At 36.2% G+C, this 25,380-nt stretch overlaps 1 protein-coding gene across 1 annotated transcript in view; it reads right to left on the reverse strand.

Moving 5' to 3' along the window:
• ChLD3 (Chitin and LDLR binding deacetylase 3) overlaps positions 1 to 22,997 on the reverse strand; it is a 39,203-nt gene extending 16,206 nt beyond the window's left edge. Inside the window, exon 1 of the mRNA XM_067099859.1 lies at positions 22,885 to 22,997. Within this exon, the coding sequence (XP_066955960.1) occupies positions 22,885 to 22,954 (70 nt within the window). The 5' untranslated portion in view covers positions 22,955 to 22,997. The remainder of the gene's footprint in view (positions 1 to 22,884) is intronic.
• Positions 22,998 to 25,380: the final 2,383 nt, after the last annotated feature.

Here is a 25,380-nt window from a genome sequence, read left to right on the forward strand (position 1 = left end):
CTTTCTCTCATCCAGACGTTCCTTATAAACCCTGGTCAGCCATTCAGTCAGATTTTCTCCATTGTACTGTAACATTCCCATTTTAGTTCCGTCATAAATGTGTCACTTCCACAAGATTGAGCAAACATACGCTAAAACGTTTCACACTTGCCCCCAGTTAGCTTTGCCTATTTGCTATCACACACATCTAGTGTGTGCGCGCGCATGTGCGTGCGTGTGTCAGTTTATACGCGAGCGCGTGGTAACAAAACCATTTTGGGGAAGAATGAATTAAAACTTGAGTAGCTAATCACAATTCCAGTCTTGGTATTAAGACATAATGTGTATAACAATTGGGAGTGTAATTTTAGAAAATTACCTAATATTAGAATGATGCAGGTATTTTGAAGCTGTTTTATGGTAATGACTTTCTAAAGCTGGAACCCTCCAGTTTTTCGAAGTGTGTGGTCCACCAACGTGATACCTATTTTATCACGTCAAAAGTCACTTTAGTAGCAAACTTGGGAAAGTAACTTATTTAAATAATCAGAAATTCGTATTTTTGTTTCACTGACAAAAAATTGTTTCGTAAATTTGGTAAATAGGGCAATACACTTTAGCACGGATTTTACAATTTTTTGGGAATCCCACTTTTTTATTTATTCTCATTATTTTTTTATTGTCCACGCGTCGACGCAAATACTGTCAGCTGGCGTAAAGTTGTGATGGCCTGAAGACTAAATGTCTTATGTGGGTAGTTTTAACTGAATGGCTACTGGATAGTTGTGCGAAAACTCGCACTAAGGCCGTAGTACTGTAGGTCCACTCCAACGTGTTTTGGGGCTGTGTCAAGCAAGTCTCACTTTGGCTTGAGATTTCATAGGTAGTGAACGTTTGTTTGGTGACACGTTTGTATAATGGTGATCTCGCGGAAAGACCCTCTAGACCTTGCTTGTAGGTGTGCAGTAATCCGTATGAAATGCAGCCATCGTCATGGAAGATCGAAATCGTTTAATTTGCTGACAAATAAAGATGCTAGTTGAAGTATCTGCGAGTAACATTTCAAGACCAAGATGTTTCAACTACTAAAGTTGCCGTGTTCCCCACCCATTCTCCCAAGGAAAGAGTGCTTCCTGCATTTCGTAATCAGAGTTACAGATGTAGTCAGCTGTCAGAGATTATTGATGAAGTAAGTACAAACAAAGTTTGTGCACGTTTATTTCTGTAGGTAATTAATTAATTTACATTTTCGTCATGTAATATACACGAATTTAGCAAGAAGACTGAAAGCGCATTTTCACATGCTCTGGCACAAAAGGAATAGCTATGGTAGTCCCTTTTTCTTTCAAGTACGTTTTATGCTATTTATTGATATGTTCCAAGCCATTTAGTTTCTGTATTCAGACAGATTGTGCTGAATATGTATAGAAGCCCGAGAGTCTTTCTAACAGCTAATTTGGAAGCAATCTCTCTCTCTCTCTCTCTCTCTCTCTCTCTCTCTCTCTCTCTCTCTCTCTCTCTCTCTCTCTCTCAAGCACAGCTTTTAAACCAGGTTTGAGCGTAATTCTTGTCTCTGTTTCATTAGTATAGTGAATATCCATTTGGGTATGAATTAGACCATATTTTTTCTTTATTGATCCTAATCAAAGTAAAAATAGTATCAAATCCCTGGATATGCATAAATTGGTTCTTTAAAGGTGTATAAATTAGTAGAGTTCTTTTTTCTTTTATGCTCTCTTCAAGAACAAGTGTTTAAAGAGCAGAATGATGATCTCTGCTGAGGGAAATTTGCCGCGAATCACAGAACAAGGGATTGTAAATACGGTTAAATATGTGTAAATTGTGTGAAATTTCTTTGGTTGGGCGGGAAACATTGAGATACAAAACATTAGAGCGAGAGATTCATAGGATTAGCAACAGAGTTGACTCTGTACACTGATTCCGATTGAGTGCACATAATTATGATTTTACAGTTATTAAAGGGATGGAAATGAAACCCTTGAAGTTGAATAAGATCGGACTGAATGTTTGATTGTAGGAAAAAGTGGTCTTATGAATCTAGAGGATTTGTCGCCCCTCAGCTTCCGAGGTATTGTAACTAATTTATGCAATTCGGTATAAGATTTAGGAGTGATACTGTTAAGAGCCTTTGAAAAATCTTACCAAGACTGTTAAAAAAAGATATGAAAACTTTCCTGTTTAGTGACTGGAGAATAAACTCACATGACTGGTTTCTTGAAGGTGATGTTGCCCTTCTGAGTGTCAAATTTGAGGGAGGAGCCCGAGAATCGAATAAACAAGGGGCAAGTAAGAAATTTTCACCTAACACAAATTAAGAGAGAGTAACCGAATTTTATGAGACTTACTGCCTGCCCAAGGTAACAGCAGAAAAATTGCGGATGACGATATTAATCGGAACTAATTATTTTTAATAAAGGCGTCTTTTCTTCAAAGGAGAATTGTAGTAACTGGTATTTAGTTAGTTGTGGAATGGGACGTTATAGGATTTAGTTAATTGTGGAACTGGGATATTATTAAATCTGAATGTACAAGTCGACAAAGATAATCATGATATATATATATATATATATATATATATATATATATATATATATATATATATATATATATATATATATATATTAACTTAATCACATACACAATTGTTCTGTGCATTAGTAGAATTACTAAAAAGGACCTCATTCAAACTGGATGGTATCTAATGGAGTTTTTATTCAGAAAAAGTTACAAGCTTTCTTGGACAAACATTAGACACCATCAGTTTTGAATAGTCCCTTTTAGTAATAATATATATATATATATATATATATATATATATATATATATATATACTGTATATGTATATATTTATTTATTTATTATATATCAATAGAAGGATCCACAGTGACACACTTGTCTAGCAAGACGAAATGTATTTGCAGAAATATTTACAAAGCTTTCTGTGGACTTGGTCAAGTCCCCTGAAGGATGGACGAAAGCTTAAAGCTTTGTAAATATTTCTGCAAATACATTTCGTCTCGTTAAACAAGAGTATTACTGTGGATCCTTCTATATGATGACTGAAAGCACGACACGGTGTTATACACACACACACACACACACACACACACACATATATATATATATATATATATATATATATATATATATATATATATATATATATATATACATATATATATAAAAATGTATATAAAGGTATTTTGACTTTCCTACATTTTGGACTCCGCAATCTTCAGACTATCACCTTCACTTTACGCTTCGATAGTTTCATTTGGCATCGACGCCGTCTTCCATTCCTATACGCCAGGGCGAAGCACTTGTTTCTCTGTGTCACATTCACTTTCCAGAATCGCAAACAATAACAGTTACACCTTCTCCAATTAATATCGCACTTTCTAATAGCGATCCGCTGCCACTCTTCAGCATGATCGCAATTTCCACCTCTCACTTCCCAGCATTGTTGACCGTATGATGTGGATGCAAGGTTGTTGCTGCCTCTTCAGAGAATAAAAATCCTTTCACCCCCGAAATTATCTTAAGCTCTCTTGTTTTATATTTATTTTTCTTCCTAGTTCGTGTCTTTTTTTTCGTTGCATTCTGCTTCGTGTTTTGTTGTTGTCTACAGCACATGGTCAAAAGGTACTTTTTCATTATTCATTAATAAGGCAAATGCGATATGCTTAACTCTCAGCGAAAAAATTATAAGTAATGAGGATTTGTGCGTAGTTCATTGTTTCATTTCTTTTAAAGGTGAATAAAAATAATGCTTATACTGTACTATGTTGGCTTTTAGTCCATTTGAAACAATAAATAATGACTGTTTTCACAAAATAATTGCAAAGGCTTCACGTCTGTCATTCGAGACCATTAAGATATTCAGATAATTGAAAGGTGTTATTTAGTGCTGATATTTCTTTAAATAAAGGTGTAAAGTTGTTGCAGTGTTCTAGTTTAGCATTTATCAAAGGCGTAAGTAAAAAAACCCATTTTTAATGACGATAAATGCGAATCCACGTACCAGGAAATACGCTGTCGAGGGATTGTTTAAACGCCTTAGCTTTAGGGGAAAGCTTCGAGAGACAGAGACGCAGAATGACAGGCAGAGAAAGGTAGGATGTTGGGGCGGGGGGGGGGCGTGGTCGTTGCGGGAGATAAGTTACTGTAACTTATCATTTGCTTGTGCAGAGTGAAACTCCAGACGCTCTTGTTTGGAGACCAAAGTGCGTATCGCGCAGTCTTTGTTGATGATTTCACCCATTTCCTCCGTCTTTAAATTAAATCCCACCATTCTTCCTCATCAAATTAAGCCCCCGACTTCTTTCTCATCAGTCGAGCATTTTGTGACGGTGCAGTTCTTTTGTTCAGATCGACCTCACGTACTTGACCTTCGACCTCTCTCGATTATCCATGCTTAGGGAGCAAGTATGAGGTCCTTTGATGACTTACGCACGGACGCTTTTTGAATGGCGACACCTGACTCTCCTCAGATGGACAGACAGACACACACACACACACGTTATAGTTGGCGCGTTACATTGTTCTCTTTTCGTATGTTTGTCGTCGCATGTTTATTGATGATGTGACAAGATTTGCACTCATCGGTTTTGGTCTTACTGTATGCGTGCAAACTTACGCTAATTTTCACTCTAAAAGTTTACGACACCTCCTTCCACAGTAGCTCTATTAACATACCCTGGGCATTTCAGTGGCTATAAACGCCTGAAAAACTTCATTACTCAACACTGAAGCGCTATTTAATTCGCTTATTGTTCACCCTAATTTTCTTATTTGTGTATCATTGGCTATGACTTCGTCATTTTCATTTACGTTTGTTTGTGCAGACACAGTTTCCTTTTCATCTTTGATTCAAACACGTTTATTGTTTGTGTGTTCTGGACATGAAAGTTTGTTCTTGTGTTTACAACATCGTCATCATTAGCGTTGTATTAAATGGAAAGATGAGTGGGATCAGTCATTGTTACTTCGAAGTTGAAGTTATAGTAATTTTTTTTTAAAGTATGAAAAAAGATAATGCGCTTAGCATAGAGAAAATACATTAGTAACGCCATCGTCATTATTATTATTATTATTATTATTATTATTATTATTATTATTATTATTATTATTATTATTATTATTATTATTATTATTATTATTTGATGTTCTGTGTAGGCATTTAATAGAAACTTGCACAACTTGTAGCACTGTCTCCCGACCGGTGATGTCTTTGAAAGATCCTTTGCATGAACGTCGTTTATGGTATCATTCAACAGATGACGAGCAATGTTATTGCTCCGCATTTACAATAGAAATTGTTGGTTATATTCATCTGTGCTTATATGTATACATATATAATATATACGCACACATATAATTCTCTGTATGTATACATTTATATCTGTATATATGTATATATATATATGTATATATATATTATATATATATATGTATGTATGTATGTATGTATGTATGTATGTATGTACATATATATATATATAGAATAAAGTTTTTGTTCTTGCTGGTTGACTTATTATTTTTTAAACTGAAGGTAAGTTGGAGTGATAGGATTGCTTGCGATGGTAATGAAGAAATGATATAGGCCTAGTTGGTTTTTGAACTTTTGCTTTCCATTAACCGCTTCTGATCGTCACACATATTCACATATATTTACAAGTATGCGTATGGTCGCTGTGGCTATACTGTTGCCAATAATCGTGTAGATCATGTGGTTGTATTGTCATAGATACCTGTACAGCCGCTGTGGTTAGGCTATATAGAAAATACCCTTATGGTAGCCGTGGTCTTTGTTACAGATATTAGACCTGTAGATGAAATTGTTTCATATGTCTCATGTTTACCCATCAAGTAAGCAGACCTCTTCAATATGCTCTCAAATATTTTTTGCTTTATCTAGGTATTTGTTATACGCGAGGATTATTCACGATGTCAAAAGTATTTTTATTAACTCGTGATCGGCAGGTGATTATCACGAGTACGAGATTTCAATTTTGTGACGTAAGTTTGGTTTAGAAGTTGCGTTGATTCAGGTTATGGTAAATCCGCTCCCCTGTTATTTGAAGACTTGAAGGTGAACTACTTTAAACTGAGACTTTTCTATTTTTGCTTTTGTCTGTTTTTGAAATAGTGACTCATTAAGGTGTTTAAGTCCTCAGCTGTCCAATAAGAGGATTTGAAGATAAAGTACATAGGCTGTAAATTTCCGTATACTGTCTCTCGTATGATGTGCCAGGTTAAAGGAAAGCGCCTACAATTACTTTTACATTGTCCCAGGCCACTCTTCAAATTTATGCTTAAAGTTTGACAGCTTTTTAATGAAGGAGTAATAGTTTTAAAAATTTTTTCCAAATGGATTGTTTACTGCATACTGCATACGCAGTTTCTGTAACATTAGAAGTTTCTTCTTCAAGAAGTTATTGATATTTTTTTATATCATATCCTAACCCACTTGTCATATATTGCCAATTATTGGGACAGAGTAAAAGCCCTGTGGGTGGAAAATAGATGGAGGGAGATGATATTCAGTCAGGTGTTTATTATTATTTTTTTTTTAAAGCATAACTTTTACAGTTTCTATTTAGTGAGAGGATTTTTACTTTCCAAAGAGTTTGCCAGTTTATCCTTTTCTTGAATTACATTTGGAAACCAAACGTTGGTGTAGCATTTAAGAGGGTTCTAAAATTCTTCGTTTTGTATAATTTTTATTTCGAAATCCTTCAGCGTAATTTGTATAACATTGTGATTTGATTTATGAAGATGATTAAGCAGAATTGAAAGGCAATTTGCCCTCACAAAGGCGATTAAAGAAAATCAGAAAGAAGCACGCCGCGGGAACGCTAAAGAAGTAAAAAAAAAAAAAAAAAAAAGTAGACCCGCCTTGCCTTTCCTGCAGACATCTCCCTTGATTTTCGGAAGCTCTCTCCGCACTTTGAAGCCCCAGTGAAGTGTCAGTAAATTTAACAGATGTTCCTTTTGACGGAGAAAGTGGAGGAGACGCACTCGGCATATGGCCTCATTGGAGGTGACAGCTGGGAGGAAATACGTAAGAAAGGAGAGAGAGAGAGAGAGAGAGAGTCGTGAATACAGAAAGTCAGATAGACATTCGGATCTCTCCCCCTTTCTCTATGACTAACCCCGTGAATTTTAGTATGATGCGAGTGAAAGCAATTGTCTTATCATACATGGCATAGGAAGTTGTGTGAACTTCCCGTCTTTATGTGATCTTTCAGACATTGTCTTGATTGCTGCGGGGTAGGAGACCCTTTTTTTCTGTAGTAGAAAGGCATTTTACGAAAACTCGAAGATTTGCTATTGAAGTTAGGGAAAGTTCAGTCCAGCTGCCTTTTCCATTGTTATTTTAATTGGGCTCTTGTTAGGCGAAGAGGTACTAATGTTAAAAAAGGGGAATTGGGTGGGCTGATCTGAACCGCTGGGGACTTTCACAATGAAAACTAATGTGTAGAAGAGTGATTTGTTTTATGAATCCCTTGGTTCTTTAACCTTTACGTGAAATTAGTTTTTAGTGAATTGTCAGTAATCCGAATGCAGATTAATCCTATAAAACATTGTATGTGTTTAGGTCAGAAGAACTGGCAGGCATTCCTGACATAAAATTTCTCTCTGAGGAGGCTTGATCTAGATTAAATGCTATTTTATTTGTACATTTAATTTTACTGTTGATAAATCTTGATTAATTTACTTGTAGTCTTGAGCATCATAGAGAGTTCAGATAACCAACATAAAACCGAATTTAGGTGCTTTCACCTTTGAAGTTTATGGAAGGTAATTGGCATTGTGAACAGTATACGTTTCGTAACAAGCCGCATCATCAAGTTGTTCTTCCTTTATAGATGATCTAGAAGCTGGAGCTTTTAGTGGTTTTTACCTCCTCGCGCCACAAGTGGTCGCGGTAATTCTAGGGCCATTGGCCCGGGGGTGAAGGACGGAGGTAGGGGGCCCACTGTTTTTTCCTCAAAAAAACCAGAGTGACATCTTGCGGCGGTGGGCGGAAGCTCAGCGGCCCGTGAAAGGGAAAGTTCTGCCAAGACTTGTGAGAAAGTTGTCAGGTCCTTTCGTCAGCTTCATTGTCTTGTCTGGAGAATGTGCATAAATCAGATAACAGCAGTCTATGCATTATGTCATTATTACGTCCATCGCTCTCGGAGGGAGATTCCATGCTCTCCAAAGAATTACCTAGACAAGATATAATCAGTCTGTATATTACATCATCTCATCCATCATTGGGAGAATAACACTGGTGATTCCATGTTGCGGTCAGTATAAATCCATGAAAGGCACTTGTTTATGTTGTTCCATTAACATGGAAGTTGTTGATAACGATTTGTTAGGGCATTCTGGTGAATAGTGGATTTGTATCAGGAATCATCAATTGGTCAAAGAGCATATCATAAAAACGTCAATGATTGGTGGGGTTCATCGTTCCTAAGCCTATCTCAAGATATTTTGTCAGCATATATCAAGTTCTGTATCGTGCATCTTTTCCAACTCGGGTGATAGTAGAAGGACAATAAACTAATTAGTCAGGGTTCTTAGGAAGGGCGTTGTGACATCTTATTTATTATTTGCATACTGCTGTTTGCCATAATTACTGTAAGTAGACGTTCATCCTAACCAGAAATTTATTTCAAGTCGGCAAGGTAAACGAGAAAATTGTTATATTCCCATAGTGGCGATGGATTTGTATACAGGGAAATGTTGATAACTTTACTTGAATAACATGAGGTGCATTGTTCATATGAAATTGTAAAAGTGTAAGGATAGAGAGAAAAATAAAAAAAGAGAATATCTTTGGAGTTAAACTTACTTTTAAATCATGATAGTTTTATCATGACTTTTTCACTGAGAAGAATAGTTTTCGTGTTTTTTTCCAGCTAGGAGAGTATTTTTTTTTATTGTAACAGTAAGGAAAGTATTTTTTGTATTGTAACAGTGAGGAAAGTAATTTTTATGGATTTTTCTATTAGGAGAGTAATTTCTATGGATTGCTCCATCGAGGGTGGTAAATTCTTTTATGGACCTTTCAGTAAATGGAATATTTGTTATGTTTTTTTTCAGTTAGGGGATTTTTTATGGATTTTTTTTTCAGTAAATGGAATGATTTGTATGGGTCTTTTGTCTCACTAGAAGCACTTTTTTTTTCTAATGCTGAGGAGTCATTAGCAGCCGATGAAAGTACGAAAGTGGGAAAATGTCTCATGGTAACTTTTTCTTTTGGAGGTTCTACTTTTGTGGGTGGCCACAGTTCATTAAAGGCAAGAGAATTTCTTTTCCCGAGGGTCCATCTACTTTTTTTTCTGTACATCTACTTTTTTTCCTATAAGTGTCTTTGTGTTGCTTTTGAGTAATAACTGCCTCATATGTATAGCATTCGTGAGAATGTTCCTTATTATAGCTAAGTTTATTTTTTTTTCCTATCTTGTTAACTTAAATGTGTGTAAAAACCTGTCAGCCAGTTTTGAAAGACGAGTACAAGTGTATTCCTTTACTTTCGTGATTAGACTTTTTTTTTACTCGACTTCAGTGTAAAGAAAATTTATGTTGACTGTAATCAGGTTCCAGGAAAATATGAGATATTTCAATAAGGCAACTTTACTATAATTAGTGTCATGTTTTTCATTATAATCATTCTAATTATGTTTTAGGAAAATATGTTTATAATTAGGTTTCACGAAATTATCCAGTTTCATTTTGTTCACCAAAACTAGGTTACGCGAAAAATGGTAAATGTTGCATTTAAACTATAGTTAGGAATTAAGGTGGTTTATTATGTTTAAAAAAAAAAACATATATATTGATGTGTTATTTAATTAGTTATTAGTAAAGTATGAAGAGTTTTATGCGTTCTCAATTTAGGGTCCTCAAAAATTTAAAAAATTTTAGTATGTTCACTGTAATTAGATCCGATAACAGTTTTTGGAAGCCCACAGTTAACAGAAAATAAGCAGAAAAGCTTGGTACAACGTTTCGTGAAATGCCGCAATTGCAAAAGTCATTGTCATGTTGACACGTGCAATAAAAACCTGTAGTTTCCGTTAAGCATGGAAGCCGGATTATCCGACTTTCACATGTTATTGCCACTTTGACCTTAATGATTTCAAACTTAAAGTCGGTACGTACCGTGAATAACTACCAAATTAAACGGCTCGGAACTGCGTGCTTGTAGATTTATCCCGAAGTGAGATATAAAAGAACTTACGGAGGTCACTTACTGTTTGTCACCTCGTTCAGAAATAGTATTTAGTCATTTCGTCATATACGGTATACGGTATAGGCTACCATATCAGACCATATCATCCGTGTGTGTTTTTTGAGGCATATCCATTGGCTCTTATTCGTTCCATCAGCGGACTCTTCTCATTTGTCGATTACTGTTTTTAATCTTTACGAAATAACTAGCTTTTGTGCTTTACAAACACACACATGTATGTATGTATAGTATATATATATATATATATATATATATATATATATATATATATATATATATATATATATATATATATACACATATATACACATACATACATTAAAATTTAATTCTGGAGCCCTTCGTATCGTCCACAAGGCGGTACCCAATATATTTGTCAGTTATAGCTTACAGTTTTCTTGAACAGCAGAATCTGTGGAAGAAGTAATGGAATGTTTGAAAAACTGAAGAAAATTGCAGAGTGGAATGGAGAGGAGAGAACTGAAAATCAACGTTAGCAAAACAAAGCTTATGGTGATTAGAAAGGAAGCAAAGGAAAAGTACAAATTGGAAAGTGGCCATGTGGTGGTTGTGGGAAACGTGTAGAGGTGAACTCTCTACTGTGTACTGAATTTAACAAATTGTGCCACAAGGATTGTTAGGATTACAAAGTTGATATGGGGTAAGAGATTTTCGATGCTCGAAATGCGCTACAAGAACAAATGAGCAAGAGGACAGTTGAGAACCTTGTTGTGATACATTGACAGGTCTTAGAATAGGTAGAGCATTTCTGTTACCTTGGGGACACGTTGTACTGCGAAGCAGGAGTTGAGAGACCAGTAAGAGGGAGAGAGCAGCTGCAGCATGGATGAAATGGAGGGAGATAGGTAGACTACTGGTAAATAAAAGTCACCCATTAGTAGAGAGGTCAAGACTTACGATAGGTACGTAAGTCCTGTACTACACTATGCTGCAGGAACATAGGTAATGACATAAAAATTGCAGGAGAATATGAAAAGGTGTAATTACAGATTGCTGTGATGTATGGGCGAAGATTGTATTACAAATAGGGAATTTGTGGAGAGATGTTGTATTAAGAGGCAGAGAGAAGCTTAGAACTCAAAGATCGAGATGATTTGGACATGTGATAAGGAAGGTTGAGGAGTAGGTAGTCAGAAAAACAATAGGTATGGAAGCTGGAGAACGAAGAGCTGTAGAAAGACTCAAGGCTACGAAGAAAGGGGAGAGATAAAGACCTAGGCCTGATAGTTCAGTAAAACAAGGAGTACAGGACAGTGAAGGGTGGAGAGAACTCATTTGACTTCTAATCCCACAAAGGGAAGAGCGGATGTAAAAACGTTTGTAATGATGATGAATTTTCTCCATCCAGTTTTCTCTACACTCTGGAATGTGTTTTGAATAGAAAATCTTTGATTCATGATGTAGTATCACCATTTTTTTCGCTTCTTTTTAAATCTTAGAGCAACGCTAGGAATAGCTCGGGTGACAGTCACAAAATCCCAATAGTTGTGTCATCCTGCTTAGGTGAATTAGAACACACGTTTTTTTGGTTTTTACGATCCTTTTATACTTCCTACTGCTTTTAAGCGTAATATCTGTGCGAGAATTTTTTTTCCTACGAGAAAAGAAGCAAAGGAGGACGACACAGAAGTCTGTGTGAATTCTAAGTTCATCCAGTTCATTGTAGTTTATTCAGTGACCTATTTTTTATCAAATGCCTTCAAAATGAATACTAAATAGCTCTATGAATAACAGTTGTCAGATGTAATTACGCTTAATTATACGTAACGTTTAATTAGATTACTAAGGTTACACTTATTTGTGCAGTCATACTTTTGCAAACTGAAGGTAAACGGTTTCTTTTGTACTGTATTTTCGGTCTTTAAGTTAGAAATCTCGGTTCCCTGTAAATTATAGGATCTTATGTGCAATGAAGATTTTTTCTCTCCGTACATGTATTACGATTAACTCGATCATTACTATTCATTTTTCCCAACAGCGGTTTGTATCCAGTACTGTACATTATCTGCAAATATTGGCTTTAGTGTTATTTTTCATAAGTGTTATTTGCGCGAAAATTAAGCAGTCTGCTTAATTCAGTCCTCGAGAATTGCAAACCGGTCTACTTGCATCTTCGCCACTCCTGTGTCCACACTTGATATTTTTAGAAGTATAGACAATGAGAAGAAGAAGAAGAAGACAATGAGAAAAATACCGTATGCTTTCAGACCATTTAGCGAACTAATGATTTGGCCATAAAAAGTGGGGAACTTGGTCAAACGCAAATAAAAACACTTTTATTATCAGACATTTCGTCAGTAGGTAATGGCTCATCTGCACAGCGAATGCATTTCTGCGGTTTTGCTACGTTAACGATTTCACTTCTTGCAATGCATCTTTACTTTCACTGTTGTGTCGCTGCCCTACAAAATCTGGTCGGAAGTAGCGTATCGTAATTGGCTCCTCCCTATCTATCATCCGCACACTCATTTCATAAATGTCGAGCCCCTCTTCCTGATCTGCTCAATTACTGTGGCGGAAGCGTTACGCCGTAACGCGTAGTAGTGCGTAACAGTCACGGGATCTTGCGATTGACAGGGCGCTTGGGGTGTTGGAGAGGAACACAGCACATCACTATTGGAACCTGCGGAAGTGCCTGAGTTCTTTAGAACTGTTAAAGTGCAATTTATGATGTGCTCAGCTTCATAAAAATTTTACAAGTTCTTGTCTGCAATTATTTTAGGAACGTTTTAATATCACCATGATCGTCATCTGTGTTTATTTTTAAAGGCTTGTTATCGGCTCTCATTTGGTATATCAGATGGGACTTTTTTCTATTTTTCAGTCAAAAGTTTTTTTCTTCAATGCCTAGCTCATCCATCCTAACTGGTTTTGATCAGATATACTTGTAATTTCTTTAATGCGCCAGTTTTCACGTTTTCAGCTCAACCTATTGAATGGTCTGGTTTCCCTGTGATCGGAGGTCAGTTTTCCAATACCTTAGGAAGTGCCTTGGAAGTTCGAATAAGTCACTTGAATTCTAAGACAATTTCTTAAACATAAGTGATACTTGACTCTGGAACGTGGAGCTAGATTAAGGTGAAAGTACCGATGATTATGATAACGTTACTCTAGGTATCTGAACAATAACATTGCGCCATTTGCTGATCAGTTCTGTCATTAAATTAAGTATCTATTATGTATAATAAGTTCATTTAGTGACATGAAATTTTTTTAAATCGAGAATCTCTCTCTCTCTCTCTCTCTCTCTCTCTCTCTCTCTCTCTCTCTCTCTCTCTCTCTCTCTCTCTCTCTCTCTCTCCTTTGAATATTTTCGCTGTTAAATGGAAATGGTGCCCTTTAATTAGGATTAGGTTCAATTATATGGACACCTTAAGCAACCCGTGAAAGCTAGTTTTAAGGATGAGTGAGGCTTATCCTGAGGTTGTAATAATATAGGAAGATCTGGGAGAGTCGAATATTCCTAGTTATGGCCATTTTGAAGTTTCTGATAATAAGGTAAAAGGTTTCGTTGGGGGGGCGGGTTTAGTGCCGTCAGTGCACCTTATGTGGTGCATTGTTCTTATTGCTAAAGGCTGTTTGCAGCGTCCCCTCGGCCCTTTGCTGCACCCACTTTTTTTAGTCTTACTTTTCCTCCATTCCTTCTTCCCGTTTTCAGTCTTGCTGTCCAACCTATCTTGTGCTTCACCTCCTTTGATTTGTGGATCTCTTTATCATGCTGTCCAACCACTCTCACTGTTTTAATCGCTGAATGGCCGAAAGTGCCTCATTGCATGGTGTGACTGCCTAAATTTCATAAATCAGTTAATGAATACGGCAAATTTGTCAAGACCACAAGTTCCTGGTTGGTCTTCAGTCTCCTAAAGTAGTAAATTTACAAAAAGAAGGACTTGTAATATCTGACACAATAAAACTAAAACTGGACCAATAATTTGCCTGTAATAAAATAGACTTAGCACCAGGTTAACTTTCATTTATGGCAGCACAGGTAATTAAAACGTTAAAGAGAATAATAATATATATCTCAAACGGCAAGTGTGAATATGTAAAGATTGCTTTTACTATGTTTTCATGTATGCGGGGTAAGATACCATTAGTTCCAGTGGTTTTTTCCATGAAGGCAGTAAAGTGCACAACATAGTTGGGAAGACATCGGAAGATGTGTTGGCTGGAAAATGATGTTTTCGTATAACTCCTAGCAACACTGAAGTTGGCAGGCGAAGAGCAGTCAAAAGCACATTCTCCGATCAACGTAGCAAACTGGAAAGCAGCGAGTCATTCACCGAGGGAGATCAATGTCAGAAACTGACACACAACTCATCATTGATATCAACTATTTTATGATGGTCCTGATGCTGCGCAAGCATCTTCTATTCCAGACTAGGAAATGTGAACATGAATGGAAATGGAGTCAAGATAAAACAAATATGTTAGAAAACTCGACTTAAAGTACTCGGCACCCAAACTAGTCAATGAAGTGGTTCCAAAATTCAAAGATGTGCAACTTGGAGGTACTCCAGCAGCCATTTCAGACTTATTTATGAAAAAAAAAATTATGACATTGAAGGCCTGGTTCAAGAAAATTAGAAGCTCAGCTGATATAGAAAAACGTTTGTCTGATGGGCCGTACGAGGGTAGAGAGCAAGACCATCAAAAAGTGGATAGCGTCAAGGATTTCGTGCTGCGTTTTTAGTGATTATCATTTTGAACTCGGGCCAGCCAGGACCATTTGCTCTTGCGAGGAGTCCGTAACAGCAACCAAGGTTCTTATAACGACCAATAACATTGAGGGAAGCCCTGTTCTTTCTCTTTTATGTCTTCCGGCTAACCTAAACGTTTTAGGAGTTCCATCTTCCTGCGATATGTGTTTTTATTTTTTTGTATACTATTTGTCACTAGTTGATAACACAGTTACAGTATGATATCAATTTTCCGCTTCATTTTCTATTATGTCCATCTGGTAATGGTCGTTGTGCAAACGTACGAAAGGTCCCGTTTTCCTTTATATTATGGCTACAATCCGTCCTGTAAAAATTTATAATGCATTAAAGAAATTTAAATTTGGGTTAAAAAAAAAACACGTGATGTGGATTCATGATACATTTTCACCAGCCTCGAGGACGAGTCGGATCGATAAAGGCGCGTTCCGTTAAGTCTTTTTTTTTTTTTTTTTTTTTTTTTCACTCTAAGGGGTGAATGAAGCACCTGGTAGTTAAATAGCTTATGGTGCGTCGCAGCCAGAGTGGAGAAGGGCTTGAAGCTGTCAGCCTCCGCCTTAAATATTTATGGCATACCGTGAGGGTTGGCTTTTCTAAAGCCACAACTCCATGGAAAAAGGTCACACACACACAAAAACACACACACACACACACATATATATATATATATATATATATATATATATATATATATATATATATATATATATATATATATATATATATATATATATATACTGTATATATGTATATATAAAACTGTGTGTTTGAATTGTGTGTGCGTAGGTGGTTAAAAGACAGTGTCACATGGCTTTTCAAATCTGGGCCGGTCACTAGAGGAAAATACATGAAGCTTTGTGGTAGTGAACTTAAAAATTACTAAAAAAAAAAAAGATCATAGATACACAGAGGGAGTAGGGGATTTTCACCTACGTAAAGGAAAAGTGTCATCCTCGAGTTTAGGAGTCTACGCAGCAGTATCCTAGATTGCTGAAGCCTAATGTTTAAGACGAGTCGAGACTATTCAATCATGCATGGCTTCAAGAAACTTCAGAGAGTAATAATTTATTTCTTAAGAATGTTGTCACCTTTTTGCAGACAAATTTACATATTGTCGAATTCTGGTATGCAAGAGTTTTCTTCCAATTTTGGCTTTATTTTTTCCAGTGTGAATTCCGATACACCTACCTGTTGCATTTTACATTTATTGCTGTCTTTAACTGCCTTGCTTGTTATATTGACTTTCAGTTTCCTAACCACATTCGTTGTGGAAGATTGGAGAAGAAAAGAAAGTCATTTATACCCTTTGGATATCCTGGCAGTGTGAACTGGTCTTGAAAGATGGGAGTCTGGATCTCTCCATCTCAGAAAATACCTCGCTCAGAGCCACTGAGAGCGGCTATATTCTGTAACGGTTCTTTGGAAAGTTTCGTTTTCAGAACCGAACCGTTGACTCAAGGGAAATTGTAACCATTGTTTAGGTATTTGAATAATCTGATTCATCTTTTTTTTTTTTCCGAACATTCGGGTGTTCAGTACAATTCTTAGATATATGAGAAAAATTCGCTTCCAATGATTGCAACAATGAACTGCTCGGTTCATTGTTAGGCGTATCTGCTTTTTTTTTCTTGTCTCGGCTACTGATCCGAGGACAGCTAGTTATTGTGAGTGGTTACTATATTAATTATGATGATTTTTAGAATATGTATTATATTCTTTATTATTACCATTTAGCCTCACTTTTATAGTAGTAATATTCGGTGACATTCGAGCAGCACTCGTCACTCGTCCGGCACAAAAAGTATCCAGTGTAGATTCAAGTATAATAGTGGCCATTTGCTTCATGTAAACTAAAGCACATTAAATTTCTTTAATAAAGTCTGCGTTGCAGTAATTATTAAGCAAATTGGTAGTTTTAATGAAATAAGCCGCAAGTTAGATAAGTAAATAGGGTATGCTAAATCAGAGTACAGTCTTAAAGAAAAATTGATGAAGAAAGAATCAGTTGACCTGGTAAGCTGAAATTCAAGTTAAAAACACAAGTAAACGGTGAATATAAGCTTGTTCTAATCTCCATCCGTTTAAAATTAAACGATTATTATTGGAAGTAGTCAAAGCATTGGCTCCGAATCTGGGACAGGTGGTTCAAAATCCTGCCAGTCTGATTCTTGCCCTAGGCTGGAGGCTCAGTGTTTACTGGGTTACCCGTAACTCTCCTCTCGTATTACTGTGGGCCTTTATTTTTTCTTGAATTCTCTGTGTGGCTTCAGATTACCTTACTTTATAACAAATGAAATTCAGGCAGATTTCTAAGTTCTGTAGGCCTGTTGCTTTTGAGTGCTCTTAGAACTTGTCCCATTTTCTGATTATTTTTTTAATTTTACCCTGGTAAATGGTAGGAGTTAGTGAATACCATTAAGCAGCTTATTTAACAAGGTGTGATTTCTCATGAGCTTCGGAGGCATTGCTGTAAAGCATCGGGATGCTCTGATTTTTTCTAGGATTGAGGTATGTTTAAGGTGGAAAGCTTATCCAAAACTTCTTGGAATTTAGAAATTAAGATTTCATTGCACGCCTATATGCAAGACGTTCGTTAAGTGTAAGTATTTACACCTTCCCGTGATGTTATGAGTAAGCGAAATGGAAGTGGATAACTTTGCGTACTAATTTAATTTTTTTTTTCCTCAAGGAAATCTGATGGGAGGTTGTCTCTTAATCTATTAAGATTTACTTCGGATCTTGATAACTGTCCGTTACTAGTCGATGGCAATATGTGCACGATCATTTGGGTTTGACATAAAACGCCTTTTGTTTGTTATTAAAAAAAAAACTACGAAGAGTCACGCACGAACTCAGCTTGCATTACAGACAAATTTCCTCAGTTTCCCAATTAACCATTACTCATTTTAGTGATATGGGCCCCCGAGAGCATTTTGAAAGGGCAACAGTTGGCGACCATGACAGTTTGCTTAAGGACTCTTCCTTCTTTCTTTCATTATCACCAAGTGAACCTGTATTGCCTCGAGTATTATTACTTAACGTCAGTTTCATCTGAACGCTTTCTCTAAACATCTCGACTTGTAAACCGTGCTGCCCTTCTCGTTCGTTTGCCATCCTCACCAGGAAAGTAGACGTGGGTGTATTAGAGAGAGAGAGAGAGAGAGAGAGAGAGAGAGAGAGAGAGAGAGAGAGAGAGAGAGTTGGTACGTAGAAAATTTAATTATTTTTTATTGGTTAATGCTTGCTTTAGTGAATTTTAAATTGACTCTTAATTGTAGCTTCTACTTAAGTGACTTTTTCTTATGGGCCTTGTGAAGATCTACTTAAAAGTTGAACGAGTGTTGATATTATTATCATTTTTTCAAAAGATAAACCTTATTCATGTGGAACAGGCCTGTTGGGGCCATTGATCTGAGATTCAAGCTTCCAAAGAATATGGTGCATTTGAAAGAAATTACAGAAGATAACAGCAGAAAGAAGAAATCAGGCGTTAGAAAAAATGAGGGTAATGGGAGCAGGATCTTTTTGATTACGTGTTTTGGGTAATAATAAGGCAATATATATGTTTCTTGTGATAAGAGCGTAATCACGGGTGACCAAATGAATGGGTATTTAATGGACTTCTATTTTTAAATGATGACGAATACCCTCACTTTAGGATAAATGATTTAGAAGACAACTGAAGGAAGAGAGTCATGCATCGAAGAAGTGTAATGTGTGAGAGTTTGCTACACTTAAACTATCTATCAATATAAAAGAAAATCTTACTATGCACCTTCCCCAGTCCATTAAGCAACTTTATGCCCTTATAATACTTTGTCTTTAGAATTTTCAGTGTCCCCTGTCACTTTTACCATTATGGGATGCAACGGTTATTCCCATCATCCATTATTTGGAATTTTCCCTTCAAGAAGCTATAGGATACAAAGACTGGTCAGTCACTGATTTATTATTATTATTATTATTATTATTATTATTATATATATATATAATATATATATATATATATATATATATATATATATATATATATATATATATATATATATATATATCTCAGTGACTGACCAGTCTTTGTATCCTATGGCTTTGAAGGGAAAATTCCAAATAATTGATGATGGGAATAACTGTTGCATCCTATAATGGTAAAAGTGACAGGGGACACTGAAAATTATAAAGACAAAGTATTATAAGCTCATAAAGTTGCTTAATGGACTGGGGAAGGTGTATAGTAAGATTTTTTTTTATTGAGAAAGCTAGGCAAGTGATGGAAGGTTTGATAGGAAATGACAGTGTTGTGTGATGCATGAAGTAGATTAGCCATGAAGAGGCATGTTATAAGTTTCAAAATTAAGAGTAAATCAATACATCGTATACATAGACTAGTAATAGCTTACCACAGAATTGTTAGGTGGGCGGCATAGTGAGCGATAAGGATGTAACTTAGGAAATAAGTTGTGGGGAGTGATTTAAAAGTTTACTATGATGGAAGTGAACCAAGAGTTTAGAATATATGCTAGGTGGGAGAGTGACTGGTTTACTCTAGAAGTGAGCCTCAGACATGGTGGCTTTTATCGCCATGGCTGTTTAATACGCTTATGGATGAAGTAATAGGTGTCATGAGAAAGACATTAGGTGAAGACGAAAAGATTCATAGTAAGAAAAAGAGAGTTGTGAAATGAACGTGGAATGATTCGTTTTTGCTGAGGCTGATTAGGGATCGTGATGAGAAACTACAGAAACAAGTGAATGTGTTTGCAAGAGGAGAAAGTTTAGGGTAAATGTGAACAAGAGTCAAGTTATGAGAATATGTGGTAACCAGGATCACGGAGCATTGAATGTTAACATGTATTGTAAAAGAATGGGAGCACTTAATTCGGATAGGGACTTGGGAGTAAATATTTTGACAAATTGTAGCAGGATATATGCCAAAGAATCAGGGGAATGTTGAGTGAACACGTTCATGGAAATGTATAGTAGGTGTGTAATATGAAAGAGAGGAAAAATTATACGGCTCTTCAGTTTAATTGATTGCATATTATAAATGGCACAAGGAGGCTTTAAATTGTGAGCAATATGGAGATAGTATTGGAAAAAAGGTGGTTAGATTAAGTGAAAGTTGGGTTAAAGGTTTTGAGATGGTTTGGTCATGTGGAAAGAACGAAGGACAAGAGGTAGGCAAAAGTAATGTATAATTCGGAAATGTTGCAAGAAGGGGAAGCGCAAAACTTATAAAATGTTGAAAGCAGGAGGAGAAGAGACTTGGAAACGGCCTTGACACCAGGTGAATGCTTAGTTAACGTGTTGTGGTGTTAAATGCACTGTTGATGAGCTTTAAGAGGCTATTTTTGTGGAATTTTTCTGCACAGTATCTTCATTCTCCATTCCTAGTTCATGCATAAATGTGGCACTTCATATATATATATATATATATATATATATATATATATATATATATATATATATATATATATATATATATATATATATATATATGACTCACGTCGAGGATCATCCCTCAGGTGGAAAGCCAAGTTATCCACTGGGCCACACAAGTCTAAAAGAAGTTGGAACCTGAGACTTGTGTGGCCCAGTGGATAACGCCCTTGCTTTCCACCTGAACCTGGTTGATCCCCGACGTGAGTCAGAAATTTATTTCTGTTCCACACGTGATTGTGTGTTGATGATTTCTATATATATATATATATATATATATATATATATATATATATATATATATATATATATATATAGAATATATGTATATATAATATACACATGTATATATATACACATATCTATGTATATGTATATATAATAAGTATATAATATACTGTATGTGTATGTACATGGTGAATACTTGGAAGTTCGATTTTTATTCTCAAGGAAGATGAAACTTTTTGGGCAAGTTGTGTGAAGTTTCTGTACTCTGCTTTCATGACCTAAACAGTGTATTATGTACCTGGTAGTTACTCTTCTGTAGCGGGTCAAAACCAGTAGGGCTATGGACTAAGCAACCTCACTAGTGAGAGTTGAAGGGCTAACAAATTTTGGCACTATGAGCTGTACGTTTTTAAGTTTAAAATGCCCATGGTGAAACAATTCATAATGTATATATATATATATATATATATATATATATATATATATATATATATATATATATATATATATATATATATATATATATATATATATATATTATGCGATTATATTGACATTGTTTGCATTGTGTAAATACACTGTACATGGCAGCATACATAATCACGCAAACATCTCATATAAATATTCACACATCCGCCCAAACGTATACGGATCATTAAAAGGATATATTGACATAAGGTATTGCACAATGATAATTCGAATGAAATGTGCGTACAAAACGCACCCCAGTAAACAGAACTTCGTAACATTACTACTAACTAAAGAGGTTTTCGTCATTTCTGATTGCGCAAAATGCAGCGCACTTCATCCATAATATGCGATCAAACTCGCAGAAATTTTGTAGTGAAATGCATTCATATAATGGTCACGTAGTGTAATGCATTTGGTTTTTCCTAAGTGTATGTTTCGATAAATTTAATATTGTACTGATTAAACATCCCGTAACGTGTTAATAATTAGGTAATGTCATGATTTTCTGTGTATTTATAAGTACTACAGTAAGCGTGTCTGCATTTGTACATGCATTTAATAAATATTTATTATTTCTTGCAAAGAGATTTATATGCTTTAATTTAATACAAAATTGCTGTTTGTATGCATAAATTATTTATGCACAGTTTCTCGTCTGTATATTACGTTTTCGTGATTTGAGGCATTGTAGTTTACGCAAAAAATTTTTATATCTCTGGATATTATTTGATTCAGCATAGTTTACCCCCAAATTTTGTCATTTCTAATATTTCTACATTTGAACACGATAATTGAATATTTTAAAAATTAATTATGTCATTTTAGTGCTAAGTGTGCGTCACAAGCGAATTTCCAAGATGATTGATGATGGCGATGCGTGGTTACAGTGCAATAAAATCTTAATAATTTATCTGCAAAACTTTAGTTCTTAATGTCAGGTTTCCTGCTAAGCTAAAGGATATTATAATAAGTGATGCAAGTTAATGAAAAGTTATTGCATAAAAGAAATGTATTTATCCATTCGTGAATTTATCATGTATGAAACCATGCGCAACGATCTCCCGCAGGTGGAGGTCCGCCTCCCATGAAACTAGCACGCCCAGTGTGCTACTGCCGTAGGGCTGAGGTTGTGCTACATAACTTAATTTCTCGGTAAGCTTCAACGAGCATTTACGCTCTCTCTTGTTTCTCTCTTTATATTGCTGCGTTATTGGGAACCTTTAGTTAAACTTAATCATTCACGCATGGACACCGTCAGTTCATTTCTCAAATGAACTTGGTCACATTCATTCTCATCAAGGAATTTAATGAACGTAAGAATTATATCGATTCCAACATTAAAATCATGTTATTAAATAAGTGCACCAACCTGCCGATTTTGTTAACTTTTATTCTTAATCGAAACTGAAGATTCATGTTGTAATTTATTGTGTAAATAACTCACAACTGTGGATGGTTAAATTAATTTTGCCTTCTGTATTACAGAACTAGAAACGGATTGTAGTTTTCGCAAAGCTAAACAACACCGAAGTCGTTGTATCACTTCCAGAATAAACTTCCAGAATTGGTCCCGTATGTCGTGTTTTTCAGACAGTAAATTTAAATCACATAACTCACTTGAGAAATGTTTTTAATATTTGTGCAAAGAAATGCGCATAGCTTACATGACACACGCCAATGAGGACTTTTTAGTATATCCCCATTCATAGCAAGTTTAAAAATGAATAAATAAATAAAACGTAAAATTGGGACAACACTCACCGCTGGCAGTTGCAACCGTTACCAGAACTGCTAAACACAGCACTACTGTAGTCACTTCCTGTCGCCACATCTTCGCGGCCGGGAGTGTCTGATGAAGAGCACCGAGACCTTCTTTATATAACTTTCGCTCACTCCTGCAAAACAAACCACCCATGTGGTTGTGGGGGCTAGGGGGGGAGTTGGCCGGAGGGCCACAGGGGTCTTTCTTTTTGGGGGGATATAGTGGTTGGGGCGGGGTTGGTGTCTTGAGTTTGGGGAAAGGAAGTCATGCGTTCCCTGCTCGTCACTCATCACGTCAGATCCGCTGTCTGTCTGTTTGTGTGACCGCTGCCGTTTCTTAAAATGGAAAATATTTTCCACCAGGCTGTGGAGGATGCTACATTTCGCGTTGGTCTTTTTGCAGCGAAGCCCCATTCGTCGATTGCCATCCACCTGATGCGTCCAGAAGCGTCTTTCTTGGCGTGGTAATAAATCAGCCATGCAAGGCCACTGGAGGCTATAACGGTCCGAGGTGATAACAGTGACACCTGGAAATGAGAAAGCTGGATATCGGTCGTCCTCTGTACATGCAAAGGAAATCTAAAACCACCGTTTTAACCTGCTCGGAAGTTGTGGGAGGCTGATTGACGGATTTCAGGTGGTCATATGGGCTTAGGTATTCAGGGAAAGTGAGGAAGATTTCTTACTGAATGAAGAGAATTTACCTTCAGTTTTTGTATCCCTTATGGGCATTTTTAAAACTCAGAAAACTTGGAAGTTGTTTAATGTTAAGTTCAATTTTGTCATTCTCTGATATAAAACTTAAGGAAATCTCTTACAAAATAGTAAACATTTCTAATTAAGAATTCCCTCTTCTCGCTCAGTTGGAATAGTTTATACGGCGTCCTACATTTCCACACACCCAGTTTATTGTACTTCGTTTTTCGTTTTGTGTATTCCTTTAGATTTTGGTTTCTCACCCATTCAAACACTTTGTGAGGTGAAATTTTTTTATTCTCTCTCTCTCTCTCTCTCTCTCTCTCTCTCTCTCTCTCTCTCTCCTCTCTCTCTCTCTCTCTCTCTACTGTGGGGTTAATTAACATGTAAGAATTTTACTCCAAATTACTTGTATCTGTTTCTGAAGGGGCATTTTTGTAATTTTTAGTTGTGCGTTTTACCCTGCCGTTCTACATATCATTTATTTATGGATGTAAGGCATAAAAATATTTCTTGATGCATAAATTAAAAGAGCGTTTCATAAATTTAATATATTTACCAATTATTTATGAGTATTATTTACGCCGTCTATGACCACAGATAAGGCGACGCCTGTTACAGTAAACCAAACAGTCAGTCAGTCATAATCATTCTCTACGAAATTAGTATTTAGACTTATTTAATTGTGCGTGGTCATAATGCAGTGTTTACTTATATAGCTTTCGTTGGACTCAAAATGGTCGAATCATCTTGAAGCTCATCTTCATCATTGTGTCCAGTGCCGCGTGACCCTAAGGGCGTCTGTGAAATTCCGCCACTCATGTCTTCCCTGTGCTTTATCTTTAAATATCTCCGATCATCTTCAGCCTCCCTTCGCACAGTTCTCATCCAGGTAGGTCTAGGTCTTATAAATAACTCCTCTGGCGCCCGCTAGAGCCCAGCTGGTGCTGCCACGTGCTTATTCTCCTAGGGATTGTTTGAAAACTTATACATGCCATTTCCATATCCCTTTCACCATTATCTTATATACATATGGAACTTGCGTAATTTCCTTAGTGGTATCATTTTTAACTCTGTGCTACCTTCTGAGTCCTAATATCTTTTAGATATAATTGCATTGTCATATCGTGATTCCTGTTCGAATATCAATACAGAGAGTGCCGGTGTATGCGTAATTTTATTTTCGTATGCAGTTTCAGTCTGTACTGTTTCCTCATTTTATTTACCCCGCCCGTTGTTTGACCAAAAAACGGAATCGTCTGTCAGTTTCTGACGTCTGCTTTCGTTTACAGAACATTTAACTCGCAGATGAATTTAAAATTACCGGGTGTTAAATTGATACATAAAAAAGGAAAATACAAAAACTGTCGATTGTAGTGAGAGGCGAAAGTCGACAGTATAATAGAAAGGAAGTCGAGAGTAAAATGTAGGTGCAGAGAGGGTCGTTCTCTCCTTAACAGCAGCACAAGGAAGGAAAGTAACGAAATCGCCAGCGAACAGGAGCATCGCACATGTCTCCAGTTGTGCGTCGTCAGATGTCATCGTTTTCCATTTGTTTAATTGTAATAGCTGCTGATGACTAGAAGTCTGGGGACCTTTCCGAAACTTTGTATAAAGCTTCCATGTGGAAACTGCAGATTTTGAAAAGAAATATTGTTAAAAAAAATTGGTCAAATATGAAAACGGTAATCTTTTTTAAGTTGATAGAGCACTGCAGTGAGCATTGCAAGTCATAAATGGTTTACGTATGTATGTATGTATGTATGTATGTATGTATGTATGTATGTATGTATGTATGTA

This window comes from Macrobrachium rosenbergii, chromosome 55, assembly GCF_040412425.1.
Source record: "Macrobrachium rosenbergii isolate ZJJX-2024 chromosome 55, ASM4041242v1, whole genome shotgun sequence".
Taxonomy (NCBI): domain Eukaryota; kingdom Metazoa; phylum Arthropoda; class Malacostraca; order Decapoda; family Palaemonidae; genus Macrobrachium; species Macrobrachium rosenbergii.